The sequence below is a fragment of the Gigantopelta aegis genome, chromosome 3 (genome assembly GCF_016097555.1).
Source record: "Gigantopelta aegis isolate Gae_Host chromosome 3, Gae_host_genome, whole genome shotgun sequence".
NCBI classification, from domain to species: Eukaryota; Metazoa; Mollusca; class Gastropoda; order Neomphalida; family Peltospiridae; genus Gigantopelta; species Gigantopelta aegis.
This window is the reverse complement of record NC_054701.1, coordinates 24,956,368-24,981,158: the sequence shown is the minus strand read 5'-3', so window position 1 is coordinate 24,981,158 and position 24,791 is coordinate 24,956,368. Positions and strand designations below refer to the sequence as shown.

The 24,791-nt window shown below is 38.2% G+C and overlaps 1 protein-coding gene across 8 annotated transcripts in view; it reads right to left on the bottom strand.

Moving 5' to 3' along the window:
* The window catches only part of LOC121367745 (protein ABHD15-like), a 49,832-nt gene that overhangs the window by 6,550 nt on the left and 18,491 nt on the right, over nucleotides 1-24,791 (bottom strand). The window contains exons 1-3 of one of the 8 annotated variants that reach the window (XM_041492091.1): nucleotides 24,646-24,667; nucleotides 22,716-22,797; nucleotides 6,734-6,828 (exon numbers count right to left, since the gene is read on the bottom strand). Coding sequence is in view for 2 of the 8 variants with exons in the window: in XM_041492087.1 (XP_041348021.1) it covers nucleotides 22,716-22,725 (10 nt within the window). In the remaining 6 variants the exon portion in view is untranslated. The other 7 variants (XM_041492090.1, XR_005957431.1, XM_041492089.1 and 4 more) reach the window with 7 other exon arrangements.

Below are 24,791 nucleotides of genomic sequence, written 5' to 3'. Positions count from 1 at the left end.
TAGACATCTATTTACTACAGTCGAACCTGAATACAAAGACCAACTATATTACTTATTTAAAAATGTTTAAAAAAAAAAAATCGCAGGTAATATTTGCATAAAATATATCGACTTTATACAGAAATAACAAGTTTTAAATGTCCTTTATTGACAGATGGCTGTTATATAAAGTGTCCGATATAGCCAGGTCGACTGTACAGTTAGTTGTGTAGTACATATGTGCACGTGGGTATTGATTAGTGTTTAATGCATCTAGCATGCAACAGACGAAGTGGACACGGTGTCAATGTGTGTCACATTTTTATAGTGTTTTTATGCATAATTCTGTTCCGTTAGTCACGTACCACTGTCATTGTTAGAACCGGAAATATGCCACAAACATACGTTACTCAATACATAATCAGCCATATTATTGAAAACGGAAAGCTACGACAGGAGGCTTAAAACTGGGAGTTGACAAGCAGTATAGGAATTAAGACAGACAGATAGACAGATACTCAATAGTCCTGTTTTATGTACCAACTCCTCCCACCCCCACCCACACACGCTATAAAAGTTTGTTTTGTTCAACGACACCACTCGAGCACATTGAGTTATTAATCATCGCCTTTAGATGTCAAACATATGGTAACTTTTGACACAGTCATAGAGAGGAAACCCGCTACATTTTGTTCATTAGTAGCAAGGGATCTTTTATATGCACCATCCCAGACAGGATAGCACATACCACGGCCTTTGATATACAAGTCGTAGTGCACTGGCTGGAACGAGAAATAGTCCATTGGGCCCACCGTCGGGGGTCGATCCTAGACCGACCGCGCATCAAGCGAGTGCTTTACCACTGGGTTACCTCCCGCCCCCTCCATATACTATAATAATAAAAGCTAAGTAGTGTTTGTAAGCGTACAGAAGCCACTCCATTGAATGAATATAACACAACACACAACAATATTGTTCGTATAAAAATGAAATATTAAAACTGAACAATTGTGTTTAAAACTGAAGCCAAGCTACATGTGTATCTAATGGTTCATTATATTTATGGAGGTCTAAACAAAAGTTCGATTTGAAAAGATGTATTAATGTTAATTAGCTTTATAATGTTATGTCTTGTACAGTTAAAGCGCTTTCAGTTTCGTTTTTAAAAACACTCAATAAAAATAATTAATGCCAAGGTCGCTATAAAGGGAAGAATTAAAGTATTAGTTCATTACATGGACGATAATACAATAATGAAAATATGAGTGCGTGCACGCGTGGGTGCGTGCGTGCGTGTGTGCACATATGTGGGAGTGTTAGGGTGTGGGCGGGGGTGGAAAGGAAAGTACGGAAATTTTGCGCATTCTCGTTTTATTATGTTTTTAATAAATTTAAGAAAAATGTGGACCCCCCCCCCCCCCCAAAAAAAAAAAAAATATATATATATATATATTCTTTCAAAAATGCTATTAAACTGAAGGGAACTTTGTTAATAAAACAAGCGAAAGGAAAAAAAGACCCTCTAACATATTCAGGCATGTAAAGAGGATGTTTCGGCGATCCGCCCTGTGTTAAAATAATAACTGTGTGGGCAGGACGTTAACAGGGAAATGTGTAAAAATTAATATGACAATGTCATGCTGGGTTGTCAAATGTGAATTGTCTAACAAGTGACAATGTGATTTTCAAGTCTACAGGTTGGACTACGATTGTCGTACGTTGACCGTTGACACGGAAGTGCCACACTTGGGTCAGACGAGGTCTAGTGCGGTACAGTGACATTTATGTCCCACCCCTTAAACCATTAAGTATATATGCAGACACTACTTCATTAATTCAGCAATCATTATACTCTTAAAATAAAACACACAAAAAAAACCTCACACATCCAAAAATAAAACAAAACAAAACAAAAAAACATTAACAATAGCTTTAAAAACGGGCTTTGCCTAGCTTTATTTGTTGCGCAAACACAAGGAACATCATTAAAGTTTATATTTTAAATGTTATGTGAATATATTACTAGTAACACGATTTGTATACCTACATGCGCAAAATTTAATATTAAAAAAAAATCAAAAAATTAAATGCAAACATGTCTATCTTTAAAACCACTTCAAGAAACAGTTGCCCATAAACAGGATACTACAAACCACGGATTTTAACAGACCAGTGGAAAAGTATTGATTTTAATGGTAAACAGTCTGTGAGGTACATCACTCCTAAGTAAGGTCGGCATGCATAGACACTAGGGGGAGGGGGGGGGGGGGGGATAAAACAAATCGTGACAAAATTAAATTGTTTAGTTTTCAGCCAGACAAGAGGTAACTTCTAAACAAAATGACCCTTTTTTGTATGCACTTACCCCCCCTTGTCCACTCTTTAGAAGCGCCCTGCTAATAAGACCTGTCGCATCTCAGGTGAGTGTTTACGACTGAGACATATTCCAGTCACATACACGAAGACAGTACATCACCGTTTATAGCCTCGTGTACGTGCACGGCTCAGTTGAGCTCTGAAGACCATCAATACAAACATCTTTGGTTCAGACAGGAAACTGCCCATCGAGCGCGGTTAATCCCACCATGCATTTCGTACGTCATTCAGACGTTTTTCCTTAATGAACTACATCCGTGCTATGTGAAATAAATGACAGTCCAGCTAATGGTTTATGGATAAGAAATACGTTTTCTTTAAAATCACAGCAGAAGCCAAGAATAAAAATATTTAGAAGAAAAATAACGACTTCCCCCCACCCCCACCCCCCACACACATAAAAATCCAACAACGCCACAAAAAAACCAGCCTATTTTGTTTATTCGGACAAGTACAACAATACTTAATATTATAAAAAATCTGTTTCTTTAAAGTAATGTCCCTTAATGGACACGGTTTTTTTTTTCCCTTTCCTAACCAGTGCCACACGACTTGTACATTAAAGACCATAGTTCATATTAAAAAAATATCTCACTACTTTATCGGTGGTAGAGGCGGTTTTCTCTCTTTAAGTCTGTATCTAACTTTCTCTCCATCTGTATCTAACTTTATCTTATTGTCTGCCTGTCTCTTCTTCCCTCGCTTCTCTCTCTCGCTGTCTCTCTCTCTCTCTCTCTATCTCTCTCTCTCTCCTCTCTCCCCTTTTATCTCTGCTCTCTCTCTCTCTCTCTCTCTCTCTCTCTCTCTCTCTCTCTCTCTCTCTCTCTCTCTCTCTCTCTCTCTCTCTCTCTCTCTCTCTCTCTGTGTGTCTGTGGGGTTTTTTCTCCCTCTCTCTCTCTCTCTCTCTCTCTCTCTCTCTCTCTCTCTCTCTCTCTCTCTCTCTCTCTCTCTCTTGTTCTCTATACATGCATACATGAACACATGCATTATGCATCATATTATGTTACACACCAAATATTCGTAGTTTAACTCAGACAGTAACTACAGTCTACTTAACCTTTACACCGTGTTCACATGACAGCCTGACAACGTCCTTCAACCTTACGTAGATATAAACATGGAACTGAATTATACAATCATCTACATAATAGATGTGAATGTAACCTAAATGACAGAGGACTTTGTAAGCTGCCGCCGCCTAGTATTTGCATTACATTGGATTTAGCACGCGGTTTGGGGTTGTTTTATTTAATGATATCAGATGCAAAGCTTAAAACAAATAAAAACAATTTGATTACATAAGTAAGAGGTTACCTGTTTTTCATTTAGAATAGCGAAGAACCCATAAACTGTTTTATATTTCATATTTTATATTTATGTGACAACATGCGTTTCCTGAAAGAAGTTAAATGTATAGTACGCGACACGACATACATAATTCCCCTCTTCTTGTCGCGTTCGCTGTGGGGTAACCCTGACTGAATGACTGAGTCGGGAAGTTGAAATTTTGTACACATTTAATAACAGTGAGTGAGTCATAACAAAAACAATAACAAATGCAGCAGAAGAAGCTGCAGAAGTAGCAGAAACAACAATATCGTCAACAACGACAAAATATTGGGGTCGGAACATGACAGCAACTGGGCCGGTGGGTGTGGGTGGGTCGGTGAGTGTGGGTGGGCAGGGGCAGCTACAGCAGATGTCGCCATATAAATGTGTGTATGTGGGGGTGGGGGTGGGGGTGGGGGTGGGGGCGGAGGGGGGTGATTGATTGCTTGGCTAACTTAGATTATCGTGAGCCATTTAAGATTACTATTGGGGTATTTCTCGTTTCACCAAGTGCGCCATGACTGGTAGACCAAAGGCCGTGGTATGTGCTATCCTGTCTGTGGGATGGTGCACATAAAACATCCCTTGCTACTGATGGAAAAATGTAGCGGGTTTACTAAGACTATATGTCAGAATTACCAAATGTCTGACATCTAACAGTCGATGTTTAATAAATCAATATGCTCTAGTGCTGTGGTTAAACGAAACAAAATAATATATTGCCACAGACACATAAAGACGTGTACACACACCAGGACTAAACTGTCCAGATCCTCCTGCCCACTCCGTTACCCCCCCCCCCCCATCCCTCACGTGACTGCAGTAACAAATTAACAGTCTTTATTCTAGAGAGGGAGGGGAGACAGACAGACAGACAGACAGACAGACAGACAGAGAGCCGCGGCTCATATCACGCTGGGTTCGAACAGCCAGTAATACTAGGTGAGGTGGTGAATACTTTAATCTTTAAGCCATAAAGAACGACGGCGACATTCATTACATTAATTTCATTTCAACTTATTTTCGTGCTTATATCCAATTAAAGTTCAACAGCGACAAGATATGTCAATCGATATAGCTTCTGTAAGGTAATAAATGCACCTTATAATCACACAGGTGCATTTAAAAGAAACACATACTTCACTACTCTCACTGGCGCCCCTTATTTCAATATTCAGTAATTTTAACGAATATTCCAATATAATATTATCCTCAAACTACCAGAATTGACTGTTAAATTCACCACAGTGCTGTGGGTGTGGCTAATGTTTGGTATGCTTCTATCAGAGAACTGTTCAAGCACGCCTGTCGTGGGCACAACCTCTGACTTCGCCACAGGTAACCACAGTGACCTAAAACAGCCTTATAGTTTCACTTTCCGTGAGAGGGGGTTCTCCCTCCAAACTAATTTATGGACCTGCCCCTGACTCAACAACTGCCATATGAAAATTTAACCAAATTCGCGTAACAACTGTTAAAGATATAAACCCAACGATGGTGAATATTCCGTACTACATCGTCCATCTATCAATGCCGTGCCATAACATTTAACCAACCAATGATGCAACTCTCTGTAATCTTTCCTGAGCTATTGTTACGTTATTTCATCATTATAAATCGCCAACAAAACACTTTTGTTTCAACAATGTCACACCGCTTTCAGATATAACCCAGTGGCGATGTGAATATAGTTTTGTTAAATCTATAAGCTATACTTTTCACCAACTTCTTTTAGCTATAAATATAGTATTTCGCGGTGCATCTGTATTAATTACATTTCACTTTTTTATTATCTTTCTTCTGTATAACACACTAGTATTTCGTATCGAGCTTAAATAGTGTATAATTCCTGACCTTTCTGTCCCGGGCAGACATCCCAGATAACAGAGGAGGGGGTCAAGGCCGCCGTGCTTGAACATTAATTGGATAAATGCATGGTGATAAATTTAAAACAATGAATGAACGTGACATGTTCGTCTTCCTTGTTCAAATATTTTATAAAATATTTTTAAGACTACGTATCAACACAATTAAAATTTAAACTTGATAATATGTACACACTATTAAAATAATCAAATTGTTTTTATTTGTTTTAAGCTTTGCATTTGATAAAACAGTTAAATGATATATCATAACATGGAAAGGCACGGAATACCGCAACAGTATTAGACAATGAAATGACTTTCATTTTATTCCTCCCTCCCTGCCCCGTCTCTCTCTCGCTCTCTCTCTCTCTCTCTCTCTCTCTCTCTCTCTCTCTCTCTCGCTCTCGCTCTCGCTCTCTCTCTCTCTCTCTCTCTCTCTCTCTCTCTCTCGCTCTCCGGTCTCTCTCTCATCTCTCTCTCGCTCCTCGAAAAGTCTCGCTCTCGCTCTCTCTCTCCTCTCTATCTCGCTCTCTCTCTCTCTCTCATCTCTCGCTCTCTCGTCTCTCTCTCACGTTCGCTCTCTCTCTCCCGCCGATCTATCTCCTCTCTCTCTCTGGTCAGGGCCACCTACTCGCTCTCTCTCTCTCTCTCTGTTCTCTCTCTCTCTCTCTCTGTGTGTGTGTGTGTGTGTGTGTGTCTCTCGTTCCCTATGCATGCATACATGCACACATACATTATGCACACACACACACGCACATACACGCACATGCATATATACATACATGTACATGTATGCATACATATATACACACATGCATGCATATACATACATGTACATATATGATATACACATACAACACAAAATAAATTATTACATACGTGGCGCATTTAGTATCGCACAAATTTAAATGCAATTAAAAACAAACAAAAACAAAACTAAAAAATAATTTAACAAATATAAATGAAACAAACTTAATAAAAAAAAAAATTATAATTAAATAAATAAAATCAGTGCTAAGCCAAAACTTACCTATGACATCCTTCACTGTTGCGAAGTATATCTACGAGTAACAATCCCGCTTTATGTGTGTTTTTTCACTAACACAATCCCTTTTTATATTATAGCAACACCACAGCCAACGCTGTCACTAGCCAGTCGCGAGCACGGCTCGAGTAAAACTAACCTCGGTTTTCATTGCGTGTGAACAGCCGCGAATCCCAGCCTCGAATACGAGCCTACAACTGTGACGTCAAAGCTCCGAGACTACCAATACAACGTCTGGAATAAATTAAATTAAGAGCGTCAGTCACTCGCCTTGAGAGGAAGAACGGGAGAGAGAGAGAGAGAGAGAGAGAGAGAGAGAGAGAGAGAGAGAGAGAGAGAGAGAGAGAGAGAGAGAGAGAGAGAGAGAGAGAGAGAGAGAGAGAGAGAGAGGAAGAGAGAACACTCGTGAACTAAACGTAAACAACTAGTCTCAGAAACCGAACATTTCATTCAACATTTACCTATACACTGATGCATATTGTGTTTTTGAATATCGAATATGTTTGTAATAATTTTCGCAATTTCAGTATAGCTTGAACTCCTTTAATGCAACACTAAATCGCAACAAATATATATAGTAAAACACACTATTCCACACTCTCAAAAAAACTACGCAAAAAAACAAAATCTCCATTCCTGAATCTGGTTAAGATATTCTGTAGATTTCATTGGCTTAGATACTTTTAATAATTACATTCCGGTTATTCCAGTGACTTTTTTTTTCTTTCTCTTTCCTTGATAAGCGCTGCGCGGTATTGTGTGAAAAAAGCTCGTGAATCAATCTCGTTTGACGTAAATGCGACGACAGTAGGACTGGGAAAAAGGGGGTAACTGGGGCATCGGGTAAATATACACTAATACCGTTAATGTAATTCAATGTCCGTACACAGTAAAAAGCCTTACCACACCTACCAGGAATAATGGAATTAATAACACCGGCGCATATTATGCTGACAGTCGTACAATATTCAATATAGTAAACACGCGGGTGAAAAAAAGAACTAAGGGCTGTGTCCTTTAGTCATTCCGTTTGATAGTTCATTTCACGGTGAAAACAATATTCAATGGCTGTGTTAGAGATTCGAAGTAAATTACCCGAGGAGAAATTCAATACGTGTGTATCGACTTAGTATGGGCAGGTGGAGATTTATACAGGGCGAAGTCAGAGAAAAGAAATTGAGATTTAAGCTGGCGATCGTACATATTACATATCATATCTGGAAAAGACAAATTATTATCAGTGGGGGGAAATATAGGACGGAAGTGTAACAGAAAGCCAATAGAAATAAAGAAAACAAGATAATGGATTAAAAATGTAATGTTATGGGTGTGTTGTTTGTTTGTTTGTTTGCTTATTTATTTGTTTTATAATTTATTTATATTTTAAAGTGAAACGTGCAATATGGTGTTTTATTAACCTCGGGCATTATTAGGGGGTGACACAACACCACCTCCCCATTAGTGGCGAGCTACACCCTATCAACTTGTCCCTCGCTCATATTTAGTACTCCGTCCCGCACCCCAACCCCCTTTCAATTTCACAATACCTTGTATCCAACCCTACAGTTAACCCTCCTTTCAACAAGTTTCCTAATTGTAGCTTTTCGACATTTGAAATGTAATTTTGCGTGTCAAATGACAGCAGGTTAAATTCCCCTCCGTACGAAGGTTTTCGCTGTTAATGGTGACAATGTAGGTCCCTACATGTGTTTGTCTTGATGTATATCACACATGAGTCATCAGTATTATGATAATTACCTACCAGTAGGGAGCAGCCAGTGTTAACTATAGCCGTCCTAGGCAGTAAAACAAATTAAATGTGTAGTGATTTTTTTTAATGTGTCCTGCTTTCAGTAGCAGTAATGGTGGTATTTGATGCATTGGTAGCACGTAGTAGCTAGAAGTAGTAGTACTAGTAGTAGTAGTAGTAGTAGTAGTAGTAGTAGTAGCAAGTAGTAGTAGTAATAGCAAGTAGTAGTAGTAGTAATAGCAAGTAGTAGCAGTAGTAGTAGCAGTAGCATTAGTAGTAGCAAGTAGTACTTCTAGTAGTAGTAGTAGCAGTAGTACAAGTAGTAGTAGTATTATAGCAGTAGTAGTAGCAGCAGCAGTAGTGGTGGTGGTGATAGTAGTAGCAATAGTTGTAGTAGTAGTGGTGATAGTAGTAGTAGTAGTAGAAATAGTATTAGGATAACAGTAGTAGTATCAGCAGTATTGGTAGCAGAAGTGGTGATAGTAGTAGTAGTAGTAGTAGTAGTAGTATCAGCAGTATTGGTAGCAGAAGTGGTGATAGTAGTAGTAGTAGTAGTAGTAGTAGTATCAGCAGTATTGGTAGCAGAAGTGGTGATAGTAGTAGTAGTAGTAGTAGTAGTAGTAGTAGTAGTAGTAGTAGCAGCAGCAATAGTAGTAGTAGTAGTAGTAGTAGTAGTAGTAGTAGTAGTAGTAGTAGTAGTAGCAGTAGTAGTAGTAGTAGTAGTAGTAGTAGTAGTAGTAGTAGTAGTAGTAGTAGTGGTGGTAGTAGTAGCACTACTAACAGTAGTAATAATAACAGCAGCAGCAAAACAACAGCAGTAGCAATAGCAGTAGTAGAGGCACAGACCCATGGGGTGTGAGATAGCTGTGGTTGTTGCGTGGTCGTGTTTGTATTGATAGTGAGAGTAAAATCAATCATTCTGAAATAAGTTTCTATTCCTCAACACGGCTATAAACAAAAACACGTTTCACACTAGTAGGCACACCATGTGTTGCACACGCGGGTTGCACTGCACTGAATAAGGGACTTCGTCTCATGGTTGTGGGTGCATCGTCGTCAGATATTTACGAAGTAAATGTATCTGCAGCTGTGATTGTTAGTGACACGTGTCGGTGTTTATTTGTGCAAACAGTACTATCTATTGCCAATGAATTAATATGGTGTTATTTTGAACACGGCTGTCCCCACCCACAGCCTTCAGTGTGATTAGCCGTAGATGGCAGCTGTATTCTCTCTAGTGCTCTCAGATGATTTTATTTTATCTTTACTTTTATTTTTATTTGTTTATTTAAATGTATGTTTATGTTTTCGACATCGCATCACTATTCTTCCTTCCGTAATATGTAACATAGTCCGGTTTAGTGACTTTGTCTTTTTTGAAAATTTAATATAAAATACAGTAATACCTTTTCAAATATTTCTTCGATTATTATAAGTAGGCTAACCTAACATTTAAATAACCAGTGGTTTGAAATGATAACAACTATGCATGTGTCATGCTGTCACTTACATAGCAGCAAAATGAGACGGTGTCTTGGTATAAGGGGGAATAATTTAACATTTGTGAAGGAAGGAAGGAAATGTTTTATTTAACGACGCACTCAACACATTTTATTTACGGTTATAAGGCGTCAGACATAGGGTTAAGGACCACACAGATATTGAGAGAGGAAACCCGCTGTCGCCACCTCATGGGCTACTCTTTTCAATTAGCAGCAATGGATCTTTTATATGCACCATCCCACAGACAGGATAGTACATATCACGGCCTTTGTTATACCAGTTGTGGAGCACTGGCTGGAACGAGAAATAGCCCAATAGGTCCACCGACGGGGATCGATCCTAGACCGACCGCACATCAAGCGAACGCTTTATCACTGGGCTACGTCCCGCCCCTAACATTTGTGTGGCCAACCTGGGTTTCTTCTCTTTTTTTTCATGGTTGTTAGCAAGCGACTGTACTTCCTTAAACTAACAGTTATGCAGGAACACAGAACATGGTCATAAGGCTTGAACCGGCCTCGGTGGCGTCGTGGTTAAGCCATCGGACTACAGGCTGGTAGGTACAGAATTCACAGCCCGGAACCGGCTCCAACCTAGAGCGAGTTCTTAAGGGCACAGTGGGTTTTCTCTCTCACTAACCACTGACCAACTAACAACTAACCCACTGTCATGGGCAGACGGCCAAGATGTTTGAGGTGTGTCCCCAGGACAGTGTGCTTTAACCTTAATTGGATATAAGCACAAATATAAGTTGAAATGAAATAAGTCTTGAGGGGGTGAGGGCTGCAGGGCCGCATAGCATGCCCAGAAGGTTGGAGTGGGGTGTGAAGGGTGTGTGTGGAGCCCTAACCATTGCACCACCAAGGCCAGTAGTAAGTGTAGTGTGTGTTTATTGGGAGATCCTTTGTAAGCTGTGGTTAGTTACTATGTCACGAGAACAAGCGACACACCTCGTTGAGTTCTCGTGTTCTGACTGACAGGACACTGATTTACACCAGCGATTGAACATAGCCGTCAGCCATCGTAAACATATATAGTCTTCTAGCGCTGAACACATACTACAAATACCTACAAATCACAGCACGGCTTCTTATATTTTTTTCTAGTCAGTGCAATACGACTAGCATATCAAATACCGCGGTATGTGCTATTCTGTCTGTAAACTTTTCATATAAAAGATTCCTTGCTACTGGTGGGAAAATGTAACGGGTGTCTTTTCTAAGACTAGTGTCTAGGATTGATTGGGAATCTCTCTCTCTCTCTCTTTAATTTTAAAACCACATCCTCGGTGGTGTGATAGATAAGTTATTGGTTATAAGACTGGTAGGTACTGGGTTCGCATCCCCGAGTGCAGTGTAAGGCAACCACGAGGTTGCTCTCTTACTCGTCAGAACAAATAACTATGTTCTGGACAGACAGCTTATATAACAGAAGTGTGCGCCCAGGACAACGTGCTTGAACGTTAATTACATATAAATAATATAAAATAAATGAATCATGTGCCATATCCTGGTTGTGATTTTGGAAATACAACATGTATATGGGTCATAGCCGATAAAGGCGAATTCGCTGTCCAGCTAAACCAATATTAGTTAACACGCGCAAAAAGACACCTAGGTGCCATGTGGCCTGCTTTATTTGAAGTTTATATTTTGTTTCAAATCAGTTATTTGCGGCAGAGGTCTTCCCGATGTCCAATAGTCGGATTCGAACAAACCTCTGACGTAGTACTACGTCTGAGCGCATGCCTCGTCCAATCGAATCCCCCCTCTTGATATACTATTGGAATTGCAAAGTAAACAATCTTAGAGCTTAGCATACATGTAAATATTGGGAAAACTGGAGAAGTCTTTAAGCGCTTGACTTCGCGGGTATGCGAATGACGTCACGCACAAGTCGCCGGTGTTTGCCGAGAGCACAGCCCTCGCCTCTCGGTTACACATGTCGAGTACGGGTCCCACCTTGAAACCGCGGGCTCTACGCACTACCTTGGTTACGTAGCGTGCGTGTTGTCGGCACTTTGATGTCAGTTTACAATGGAATCTACGATCCAATCTACAGCCGTGATCCACGCGAGGGGTTTGTTAAATACCGTAGTACTGCCACAAACAATGATTCTTGGTCATGGAATACAGCAGAACAAAATTTGTTTTGATAGAAAATACAATTAGACAGTATTAGAGGAATATACATGAATGAAAGAATGAATGAAAGAAAGAATGAGTGAATGAATTAATGAACGAACGAACGAACGAACGAACGAACGTATGGATGGATGGATGGACAGACAGACGTACAGACGGAAGGGTGGACGGACGAATATTTTTGTCAGTATGCTTATCTCATCAAATGGTAAGGACAGAAGTGATAATGTTACGAGTGACATTTAGTGTTGTATATTTAGTGTTATATACAGCGAATATTATTCTTATTTTCATTATCTTCAGTTTACATTTATTGTTATATATTTAGTGTTATATACAGCGAATATTATTCTTATTTTCATTATCTTCAATTTACATTTATTGTTATATATTTAGTGTTATATACAGCGAATATTATTCTCATTTTCATTATCTTCAATTTACATTTATTGTTATATATTTAGTGTTATATACAGCAAATGTTATTCTCATTTTCATTATCTTCAATTTACATTTATTGTTATATATTTAGTCTTATATACAGCGAATGTTATTCTCATTTTCATTATCTTCAATTTACATTTATTATTATATATTTAGTCTTATATACAGCGAATGTTATTCTCATTTTCATTATCTTCAATTTACATTTATTGTTATATATTTAGTGTTATATACATCGAGTATTACATCAGTCGTCGTTAAATGTCATTTACCTTAAAACGAGTTGTATCTTAACGAGCGAAGTCAAGATGGACGCGTATTAAACAACGAGTTGTAAGATGAAAGGTTTCTAACAGACACGAGGGAGGTATTCTAAAAAAAAACCCACCAAGGTTTAAATATAATTTAAAGTTACTTTTCAACTACAACTTATTTACGGCGCAGTGTTAAATTGTACATCATTGAGTAATCAGTTTCGGTAATGTTAATGCCATTGGGTGGTGTGGCTTTGGCGTCTGGATCATTGACGTGGAATAGCCAATGAGATATCTTTACCTGTGGGATATCGCTGTGTGATACCAAACATCTAACGTGCAGTGTAACTTAATTATTACCCATAATACTGTTGAAAATATCTTGTTTCGCATAAATGTGATATTCACAACCAGGAAGTGATCTGTCCCACCGCACCTGTTCATGACGTCACACAATATTAATATCATCGAATTTGAACATGAAATTTCCATATTTTATAGCCGTAATTCCACTGGGCCACATTGTTCAAAACAAGGATATTGGTTATTATAAATAAATAAATAAATAAATATCAACGTCGCTACCTTTTATCAAAAAGCTAATAACAAATGAATATAGTTTCAATCAGGACATAAATGTGTCAAGAAACGGGAAGTTAGTTTAATATATATATATAAAAAAATTCAATATAGCGGTGACGGTACGCGTGCAAAGTACTTCTAGTGCACGCTTGGTACACTTAAGGCCTTCGTGATAATTAAGAAAAGTATCGACATTTTGTGCACGCTCAGGGCCGTACTTAACCTAACATAATTAGGGTGGGGAGCTGGGGAGTACACACACACACACACCCCCACACACACACACACACACACACACACACACACACATACATACACACACACATACAAGAATATCTCGGTGGCCGAATGGTTACGATGGTGGTCTGGAAACTGCGGGTGATTCGGTGCCTAAGGTTCGAGTCCCAGCAACGGCATGAGACAATTTGAGAGGCCAAAAAGGAATTTTATCTATGTATGTATTGATCAAACCCGACATACATGCATTATATGGATATACAGGAGCGGAACGTAGCCCAGTGGTAAAGCGCTCGTTTGATGCGCGGTCGGTTTGGGATCGATCCCCGTCGGTGGGCCCATTGGGCTCTTTCTCGTTCCGTGGTATGTGCTCTCCTGTCTGTGGGATGGTGCATATAAAAGATCCCTTGCTACTAATGGAAAAATGTAGCGGGTTTTCTCTTTGAGTCTATATGTCAAAATCACCAAATGTTTGTCATGCAATAGTCGATGATTAATGACTCAGTGTGCTCTAGTGGTGTTGTTAAACAAAACAAACTTTATTTTATATTGATATACATACATACATACGATGATACATACATACGTAGACACATACGATGATACATACATACAGTTATTAAATAATTAAAATTAAACACCTTTTTTACCTTCAAGTTTAGACAAGGTCATGTTTTTAAAAGTGCATGTCCTAGTCTATGACATACATTACGGTTAGCGTTTTATTAATCTCACAGATGGTGAATTATAGATTTAGATTTATTGCTATACATGTTGCATAGTCTATGACGTCAGAACTGCTCGGCCGTGAAATATTAATTGAGAATGTATTCAGTATTAGAAACCTAAACCAAACACACGTCGCTGCTCTAAACAAATTTTAAATAATATGGAGCACAGCTCTATTAACAGGAATGGTGCATAGTTTTTAAAACGAAGGTGAGTATACAGTATAATACTAGTAGTAGAAATCCCGTTTGGAAACCTGCTGACTTGTCACTACGCCTACATATCGCAGCTGCTACCACGATAATCACCATTAGTAATTGATCTGACAATACTCACTGCATGGTGCAGTTTGATTCATTATGTTAGTATGCAGTGTTCAGATAGGTACTCGACGCCTTCAAATAGTTTTATTTTGTTTTTACTTCTTTTTTATATTATTATTGATTTACTATTATTATTATTATTATATATATATACTCTTCACAAAAAGTAGGGGAATTCTAATAAAAATTTACAATTGCCAAAATTGTAAGGTATATTAGCTGTGGGGAATGGTTATATGATAATAGTGAATTAATTGGGCAAACATTACAACCGGTAGTTCAGTATTACAGTAGGTTTTATGACCACCAAAGATCTTGAAAGACGATTGGGGTCAAAAGTGAAATTTGTGTGTGTGTGTGTGTGTGTGTGTGTGTGTGTGTGTGTGTGTGTGTATGTATGTGTGTGTGTTACTAATAGTAAAGGTACAGCTTACGTGGCGAAAATGTTTTTGTCTAACAAATTTTACATGAAAAAAGACATTTTAAGTAGGTTATATGACGTCAGACATATGGTTAAGGACCACATAGATAATGAGAGAGAAAACCTGCTTCCGTCACTCCGTCGGTTTACTTTTTTCGATTAGCAGAAAGAGATCTTTTATATACAGTATCCCACAGACAGCATAGTATGTACCTTTGTTATACCAGTTGTGGAGCACTGGTTGGCACGCGATATACTAGTTGCCCAATGGGCCCATCGACGAATCTGCACTTGAATTATTGTTTATTGCATGTGTATGAATATATGTATGTATGTGTGTGTGTGTGTGTGTGTGTGTGTGTGTGTGTGTGAGAGAGAGAGAGAGAGAGAGAGAGAGAGAGAGAGAGAGAGAGAGAGAGAGAGAGAGAGAGTGTGTGTGTGTGTGTGTGTGTGTGTGTGTGTGTGTGTATTTTATGCCCCTGGGGCCGTTTAAAGTGTTTAAATGAAACGTTGGAACTTTTAAGATAGATTTTAAAGACAAATTTAATACGTATATTTAAATATTATACATATCTCTATTTTGCTATTTCACGTTCCAGCCAATGCTCCACAATTGGTGTAACAAAGGCCGTGGTACGTATTTTCCTATCTATGGGATGGTGCATATAAAAGATCCCTTGCTGTTAATCGTAAAGAGTAGCCCATGAAGTGGCAACAACGGGCTTCCTCTTTCAATATCTGTGTGGTCCTCAATCATAAGTCCGACGCCATATAACCGTGAAATAAAATGTGTTGAGTGCGTCGTTAAATAAAATATTTCTCTCTCTCTTTTTTTTCAATCTCTAATGATGTCACACGCATACAATTTGTATGGCGTTGTCATGACATTACTGTCTCGGACTCTATTAGAGTTTTGAGTCCAGACTAAAATTGTTATAAGCACCAGGCCAGACATATCCTTTTAATAAAAAAAACCCCAACTACTCACTACAGGAAGTAACTCCATAATATATCAAATGCATGCATCTCCAGATCTCCAGTGTATGTTATGAAGTTCCTGTAATAATGGTCTCAGACCACAAGACGTGTTATTTAATACTTTGATATTCACGTTCACAAAGATCAACGTAGGTGTGTGTGTGTAAATGACAACTATATTCAGAAAGATTCATAAAGAGACTCGGTGACAGTCCGAATCTGTGTCATTCGCAACGTTCAGGGCTGGAGCCAGACTTTTTTAAGAGGGGTGTGTTAAGTGTGTTCGAAAGTGAACCAATCAATCAATCAATCAATCAATCAATAAATATCCGTGAACACGAAAGACAGGATGTAGCTCAGTGGTAGAGCGCTCGTCTGATGTCTGATGGGTCAGAGGATCGATCGTTCTGAATCGACTCGGGATCGGACCCCATCCCAATCAGTGCTCCACGACTGGCGTATCATTTTAATTTCAATTTATTTTCGTGCTTATATCCAATTAAGGTTCAAGCACGCTGTCCTGGTGCATCATTTTCATTACAATTTATTTTCGTGCTTATATCCAATTAAGGTTCAAGCACGCTGTCTTGGGCACACCATCTCAGCTATCTGGGCTGTCTGTCCCAAACAGTGGGTTCGCTGTTATCGGTTAGTGGTTAGTGAGAAAGAGGAGGATGTACTTGTCTTACACCTACCCATTGAGTCGTTAAAACTCGCACTGGGTGGGAGCCGGTACCGGGCTGCGAACCCTGTACCTACCAGCCTTATCTCCGATGGCTTAACCACGACACCACCTAGGCTGTTGCATCAAAAACCCTGGCATGTACTATCCTGGTAAAAGCATACAAAAGATCCCTTGCTGCTGTATAGTTAGTTGCAGCATATGTGGCGACAGCGGGTTTTCTCTCTTTCTGTCTATCAACGAAAGGTCGAAATAACCATAATAATTAGGTGAGGCACCAATTAGTCGTAGCTTGAAATGTGCTGAGGTGTTGTTAAACAAACAGTCCCTTCCGTGTCGATTAACAAAATACATGTATACATTTGCGTGTAACCCCCACCCCTTTTGGCTGTCCCAGGTTTAATTTAAATATGATCGCATGTATAATACTGAAGTGTATAGGTATATATATATATATATATCTAGTTCACATTGTAAGTTTGTGTCAAAATAACCTTCTTTGCATTCAGCTGCCGCTCCCATGTTCTAGTTAATTCTGTGTGTATACAACATGAATAATTATATGTATTTTCATGGCCATTCAGGCGAAAGAAAGTGAAGGTGGACCTATTTTGTTTAACATGTGGAACAACTTTAAAATGTGAAAGTACTTGTTCCTAATCGAAAAATAACAGGCGCATTCAGACAAAAATCGTCGTACATTAGAAAAAAGAAATGATTTATTTAACGACGCACTCAACACATTTTATTTACGGTTATATGGCGTCAGACATATGGTTAAGGACCACACAGATTTTGAGAGGAAACCCGCTGTCGCCACTACATGGGCTACTCTTCCGATTAGCAGCAAGGGATCTTTTATTTGCGCTTCCCACAGGCAGGATAGCACAAACCATGGCCTTTGTTGAACCAGTTATGGATCACTGGTCGATGCAAGTGGCGTCATACATTAATTAATATAAGTAATTAATATATAGATATGTCGTCAAACTAACGATTCATTTCTTTTCAATGAAATAATATTAAAGACTGTTTATTTGGAAATTTTTCCTTATTTGTCTAAATACATTTAAAAAAAAATTAAATTATATTATATTGTATTGTATTGTATTGTATTGTATTGTACTGCATTGAATTGTGTTGTGTTGTTTTGTGATGTGTTGAGTTGTAAAATATTGTTATACATGTATTGTATTGTATTGTGTTGTGTTGTGTTGTAAAATATTGTGTTATGCATGTATTGTATTGTATTGTATTGTATTGTATTGTATTGAAATAATAAAAGGCTATTTAAATAATTAAATAAATAAACGACTAAACAAAGAAATAAGCATAATTTGCTCTTGAATACGTTTCCAAAGTTTACTCTTTACAGTTTCATCTCTTTTTTTTCCTCAGCTTGTTCCCAAGGTCGTAGCCTTGGCGTGTTTGTGTGTTGGAATTATCATGGAATGATGTGTGTTTGTTTTCCTCAAGGCGCTGTTGCCATCAATCAATGAATGCACGCTTCCGTCAGGGCTGGTCCACAAACCATCTCAGGGTAGGTTGGAGGGTGGGATTAATATGTTCTCTCAATACCTACCACCTACAGAATAAAACTAGACAATGTGTAGCTGAGTCTTATATTTAAATATAATATTCATCATGACCAAAGCTATTTTCAGTAGATATACATGTCCTTTACTTAGCAAATTACTAAGTACATTCCGTAGCCACCCACGCCCCACCCCTCATCCACACCCCCTTGGTAATGTACCTATTTCTAATCCTTTAATGGTCATGTGCTCAGATCTAGTAATTAACAGTGATTTGTGGATTAGAGGTCAGCTACAACATATCCCAAAGTGCATTCTAGTACAATTATATAGTAATATTAATAACAGTCGTTAATAATCAAAGGATTTCAAAAGAGCTACGGGCGAATCGTTTAACAGCATAGGAAATGACACAAGGCAATTTCGCGGTGAATCGTGTCAGTGGGTAAACATGCTGAATCGCTGGCCCTGGTCTCATTCATGAAAGAAAAACAAAAAGAATATTGCAGAATTTTTTTTTTTTTTTTAGGGCCGTTTCAAATCTGTCACATTTTGGTGTGTGTATGTGTGTGTGTGTGTGTGTGTGTGTGTGTGTGTGTGTGTGTGTGTGTGTGTGTTTGTTTGTCTGTGTGTGTCTGAGTGTGTGTACGTGTGTGGTATGTGTGTGTGTGGGGGTGTGTGTGGGTGTGTGTGTGTGGTATGTGTGTGTGTTTGTTTTGTTTGTCTGTGTGTGTGTGTGTGTGTGTGTGTGTATGTATGTATGTGTGTGTGTTTGTTTGTCTCTCTCTCTCTCTGTGTGTGTGTGTGTGTGTGTGTGTGTGTGTGTGTGTGTTTATATGTGGGGAGTGTGGATATTTATATGCAAGTATGTGTGTACATATATAATGCGTTTGTGCATATGTGTATGCATTTTGTGTGTGTGTGTGTGTGTGTGTGTGTGTGTGTGCGTGTGCGTGTCTGTGTGTATGTGTGTCTACTCTAAAAATCCCACATCGCAGTCTAACCCACTCACCCACCCAAACAAAAACCCCGCACAGATAAACAAATTCAGTTTGATATATTTGTAAATCTGAGTATATGTCATTGGATCCTGTTCGGCTGAATTTCCATTGTCCTACATCCATTCACGTGTCATTTATTAAAATGCAACGAACTTGACCTAATACAAAATCGAATGTCAGGTAAATTCGCACAGCTACTGTTACAAGTCTTCTCTTTGGTATTCAAGCAACCAAATCAGTGCATTGTAATACAAATGAAGTGGCTATACATAATTCTTCACCTAGATATAATAAGATATACAGCTGTCGCTAGTTTCAATATTACAGACAAAACAAACAAGTTTTAAATACAAGTCTCAGTGCGAGTTCCAGGTAACTAGTCATTGTTATAAGGTGGACCACATCTGCCACTGGTCTAAATACTCCAAACAACAACGGGTTCTTTTTAAAGGTCCGGTCCCTTTTCCCTCATCTTATGTCTTTTAATAATTTAAAATGCGAATCAAAAGTATAGTTGTAATGAGCTTATTTAACTCTCAAGGAGCATCGCCATTTTTAACACAAAACAGCCAAAACAATATTACTTTTAATCGCTGAAAACTTTACAATTATATTAATATTAATGAACAAATGTAATTTCAAAACAAACGTTGATGATCTATTCTGAATGCTTAATTAAAAAAGAAACATTTGTTTCGGAAATACAGCATTAAAATATATTTCTAGTTGCGAATCCAATGTTAACCAATAAAGTATAATGCGGTATATGTCCTATAAGGTCCTATAAGGTCCTATAAGGTCAACTAATCACAGGCACGGTGGAAACAGTAGACATTGGGTGGCCTGACTGACAGCAAGGGCGCAGCGCAAAGGTTTTAGGGGGTTCGGGGTATGCTCCACAGTAGAATTTTGAAAACTAGATGTCCTGAAATGCAAATTTCTATATTCTACAATTAAAATGTATTTCTGCACTGTTATAATGCGGCATTCATCTTTAAGGTCAATCAATAACACTTATTATAATGCTGTACACATTGTTAAAGTCAACTAATCTCTGCTATAAGGTTTTATACGTATTTAGTGTCAACTGATCACTCTTATTATTATAATAATGTTGCACTACACGTATGTAAGGTCAGCTAACCATTGTGGTAATGTAGTATACGTCTTTGGGGTCAACCGATCACGATTATAACAATGCTGAATACATCAGAAGGTCAACTAACATTTGGGCCCGTGCTTATAAAACGTTTAGAGTCCACACTCAATCTCTAATGACGTCACACGCATACAATTTGTATGGCGTTGTCATGACATCAGTGTCTCAGACTCTATTAGAGTCTCGAGTCTAGACTCTAAAGGTGTTATAAGCACTAGGTCTGTTACAACCTCTGTAATGTCAACCGATTAATCTTATAATAATGTTGAATACGTCTAAACGGTCAGGAAATCACTGATATAATGCGGTATACGTGTTTAAGTTAAACGATCACTCTTATAATATTTAATGATGTATATGTCTGTAATATCAACCAGTCACTGCTATAATAATATTGTACAGGCCTGTAAAGTAAGTCAATTAATCATGGTTATAATGCGGTTTAAGTATATAAGGTCAACTAATTACTGTTATAATGTGGTATACGTGTGTAAGTTCAACCAAACACTGTCGTAATGCGGTATAATTCTGTAGGGTGTATACCACCAAATTAAATCCCCTTGACGACAATAGTAACATATGTGGCTAAACCTCCTACCTGCAGCGTATCAATGGACATAAACACCACGGATATAAATACTACCACCCCTCACACTTAAAGTGAAATACCGGATAGCGTCTATGACTACCCTAGTTCCGCATAAAATTCTAGTACTTTTTTTTACAGGTACCCCATACATGTTTCAAGCACAAGGCTACTTGACAGTGATACTAGATGAAATAAAATTGCATACATTTTTTTACCCAGATGAAACTTCTTTTTTTATATAACCAACACACTCACATTTATCATCAATCACAGGACTTGTGGTGTTCACTTCTCTATCAAAAGTTGAGTGCACTTCGAACTTTGACCCAACCGGAAGTTATTTGGTTTAGTACTACCTATAAGGTCAACTAATCACTGTTATAATTTTGGTTTACGTCTAACAAATCACTGTTAACATGCGGTATACACCTGCAAGCTCAGCTAGAGAATTTTATAATGCGGTATATATGCATAATATTAATTATTGATTGTTATAATGGGGTATTCATCTGTACGGTTAACAAAACATGTTATACTGTGGCAAACATCTGCCATTGGTTGAAATATTACGCATGCAATTTTAAAGAGATTACCCATAGCTAATCCAGTATTAACTCGCCACTCATAGAATGTGGTATACATCTGTTATTACTATTGCAATATTATGCACAACAACAGGCCTTCTTAAAAGCTTCAACCAACAACACCTTATGTGGGGAATCTGTCTGACTTTTATGTCCCATTCTCGGACATTGCTATTACAAATGTAATTACACAGTTTGTGCGTACACACGAGGGAATAGCCTGGCCTGTCATGAACGCTGTATAGTTAACGACACGTCAGACTACACATAGTTTACGACAGGACACACACCACAGCACAGTTTTCAATTAGCAGAGAGTGTAACGCATGGTTTAAAGGTTTAAAATGACATCCACTGTCGCTACAGAGGCTACTCTAAGGAAAATGTAGAACAAGTGTCTAAAGCAATCCAACTATAATGTGAAACACGTACGTACGTACGTACATACATATACACATTCATACATACATACATACACATTCATACAATGGTTGAGATGCATGCATGCACACTCTCCCTTCCCTCTAGATACCCCCCCCCCCTCTCTCTCTCTCTCTCTCTCTCTCTCTCTCTCTCTCTCACTCGCCCTCCCATCCCGTCTGTTTCTCTCCTTCTCTTTCTCACACTCTCTCCCTCTCTTTCTCCTCTCTCTCCCTCCCTCTCTCTCTCTCTCTCTCTCTCTCTCTCTCTCTCTCTCTCTCTCTCCTCTCTCTCTCTCTCTCTCTCTCTCTCTCTCTCTCTCTCTCTCTCTCTCTCTCTCTCTCTCTCTCTCTCTCTCTCTCTCTCTTGTTAAATGGTTTCAGAAATAATGAAGTCAAATTGGTATGCAGAGTTTGGGAATGTGTTGAAAGTTTTTAATATTCTATAGACAAACAACTAAATATAATTAACTCCAAGCGGATAACCTTGTTGTGTAGTGAAAACATGTTAAACATTTTTGAATTGAAGAAGTCTAATTGTTGTAAACGTTTGGGGAAATCTTTGGACCACTAACTATTTATAGACAAATAAATGTAACTGACTAATTAAACTCAAAATCTAACTCTTTATTTTACTGGATATAGTTGAAAAGGGGATTAATTTGTTTTAAATAAACGTGATCAAATTGAGTATTGAGTATTTAAAAGACAAATAACTAAATATAATTAATTTCAAATAGATTGTATTTTTCTAATATGTAAAAACAACAACAAAAAAGCTACTCACCATATTTCATACACCAAGAGATACAAGGATAGACAGAATGACCGTACGTTTTTCACTTTTCGTCTGATGTCAGTTAGTTCATCTGAAAAAAAAAATATATATATACGTACAATGTAATAATACAAGTATTAATTTGGTTAAGCTGCATGCATAATTTTATTCGTGAAACGTGCTCAGTTAAAATTGGATTTTTTTCGGTTGGACTGTTTTAAAGAAAGGTGCTTGTGATAACTCGACATAATGTTGCTATTGGAGGACAACGTGTGTTATTATCAACTGGTTTCAATACGACACACGATATTAGCTTAAAGGGGACAAAGCTGTCTGTTACCAAGAGCACCTAAAACGACCTTCTCATAAACACAATAGCACGTTTTTGGTGATGGCGCTTATACGTGTATAACATATTGTCGTGGTGACACCTAAAACATGTTTCATTTAACGACGCACTCAAAACATTTTAATGACGCTTATATGGCGTCGGACATATGGTTAAAGATCACACAGATCATTAGAGAGGAAACCTGTTGCCGCCACGCCATGGGCTACTCTTTTTTATTAACAGCAAGATATCTATTATATGTAGCATCCCATAGACAGGATAGTACATACCACGGTCTTTGTTATACCAGTTTTGGAGCAATGGCGGAAATGAGAAATTGCCCAAATTGGCCCACCGATGGGGATCGATCGCAAACCGACCGCGTATCGAGCGAGCGCTTTACCACTGGGCTACTTCAAGCCTTTGACTAAGGTTCCAGTACACTAGTTTGGATATGTAAGTTAACTGCCTGGGGCAAATGTTAATGGGTAGCGTGCGTGATAAGAAATCTGCTGTTGGCACATAGGCTGATCTCTCCAATTAGCTGGAAGTGACATTCCCACTGACAGGACATCATATGCCACGACATTTCATATATATGTGCAATTGTTTTGCACTGGATGGTGTATTTGAGTTACACCTTCCCGTGGCATAGCTCTAGATTGGCCGAGACAAAGAAATATTATGAAAAAGTGTTCTTTTAGTATACAAGTTCCTTTATTTTAACCATACATTTGTATATAATTTTACTGACATTTTTTACTATGTACGTGTATAAAGCCTTCATTACAGATAAAGCTTAACAACATACTTGTACAAAGCCTTCATTATTATATTATAAATATTATCATTGTTAACATTCATTATACTTTGACATAAAGCTTATCAATGTGTATAAAGACAACATAAAGCCTTGATTATAAAGCTTAATAATGTACTTATATAAAGTCTTCATTATAAAGCTTAACAACATACTTGTATGAAGCCTTCATTAAAAAGTTTAAGAATCTACGTGTATAAAGCCTTCATTATCAAGCTTAAGAACATACTTGTATAAAGCCTTCATCTACGTGTATAAAGCCTAACAACATACACGTAGAAAGCCATCGTTATAGGTAAAGCTTAATAACAACCTTGTACAAAACCGTAACAATAAATAAAGCTTAACAACACACATACATAAACCCTTCATTTGCAACACTTAAGAACATTTACCATACATGTATAAAGCCTTCGTTATAGATAAAGCTTAACAACAAATATGTGTACGCCTTTGCTATAGGTAAAACTTTACTACGTACCTCTAATTGGAAACCATCCTACAGTTTAAATTTGACTGTCTACGGAGACGGGACATAAGGCTCATAGACTGTATCAAAGTGACCGTATTATCTGACGCAAGTGATACACTTCCTGGCTACAAGGAGTCGGGAGAATGTGAACCCAGTCAACCGAAACACTTCCTATTTCACGCAACAGACAACTAATAACAACAACCTGTAAAAGCAAACACAAATTTACCCTTGGTTTCTGACCCCCACCGACTTTGCGGACGTCAATGAAAAAAAATATGTTGAAGATTCACACGCAACTAAACTGTTTACTTACGGACAGAGCTGTTCGCCGCGACTCATCCCAGTACAAACAGCTCGCGCGGGAAGGACACTTGAAGTAAACGTGAATTAACGCATTCAAGTTGATACTTCAAACCAGCAGTCGGTGTACCACCATCAAGAGCACTGAATGAAAATAGT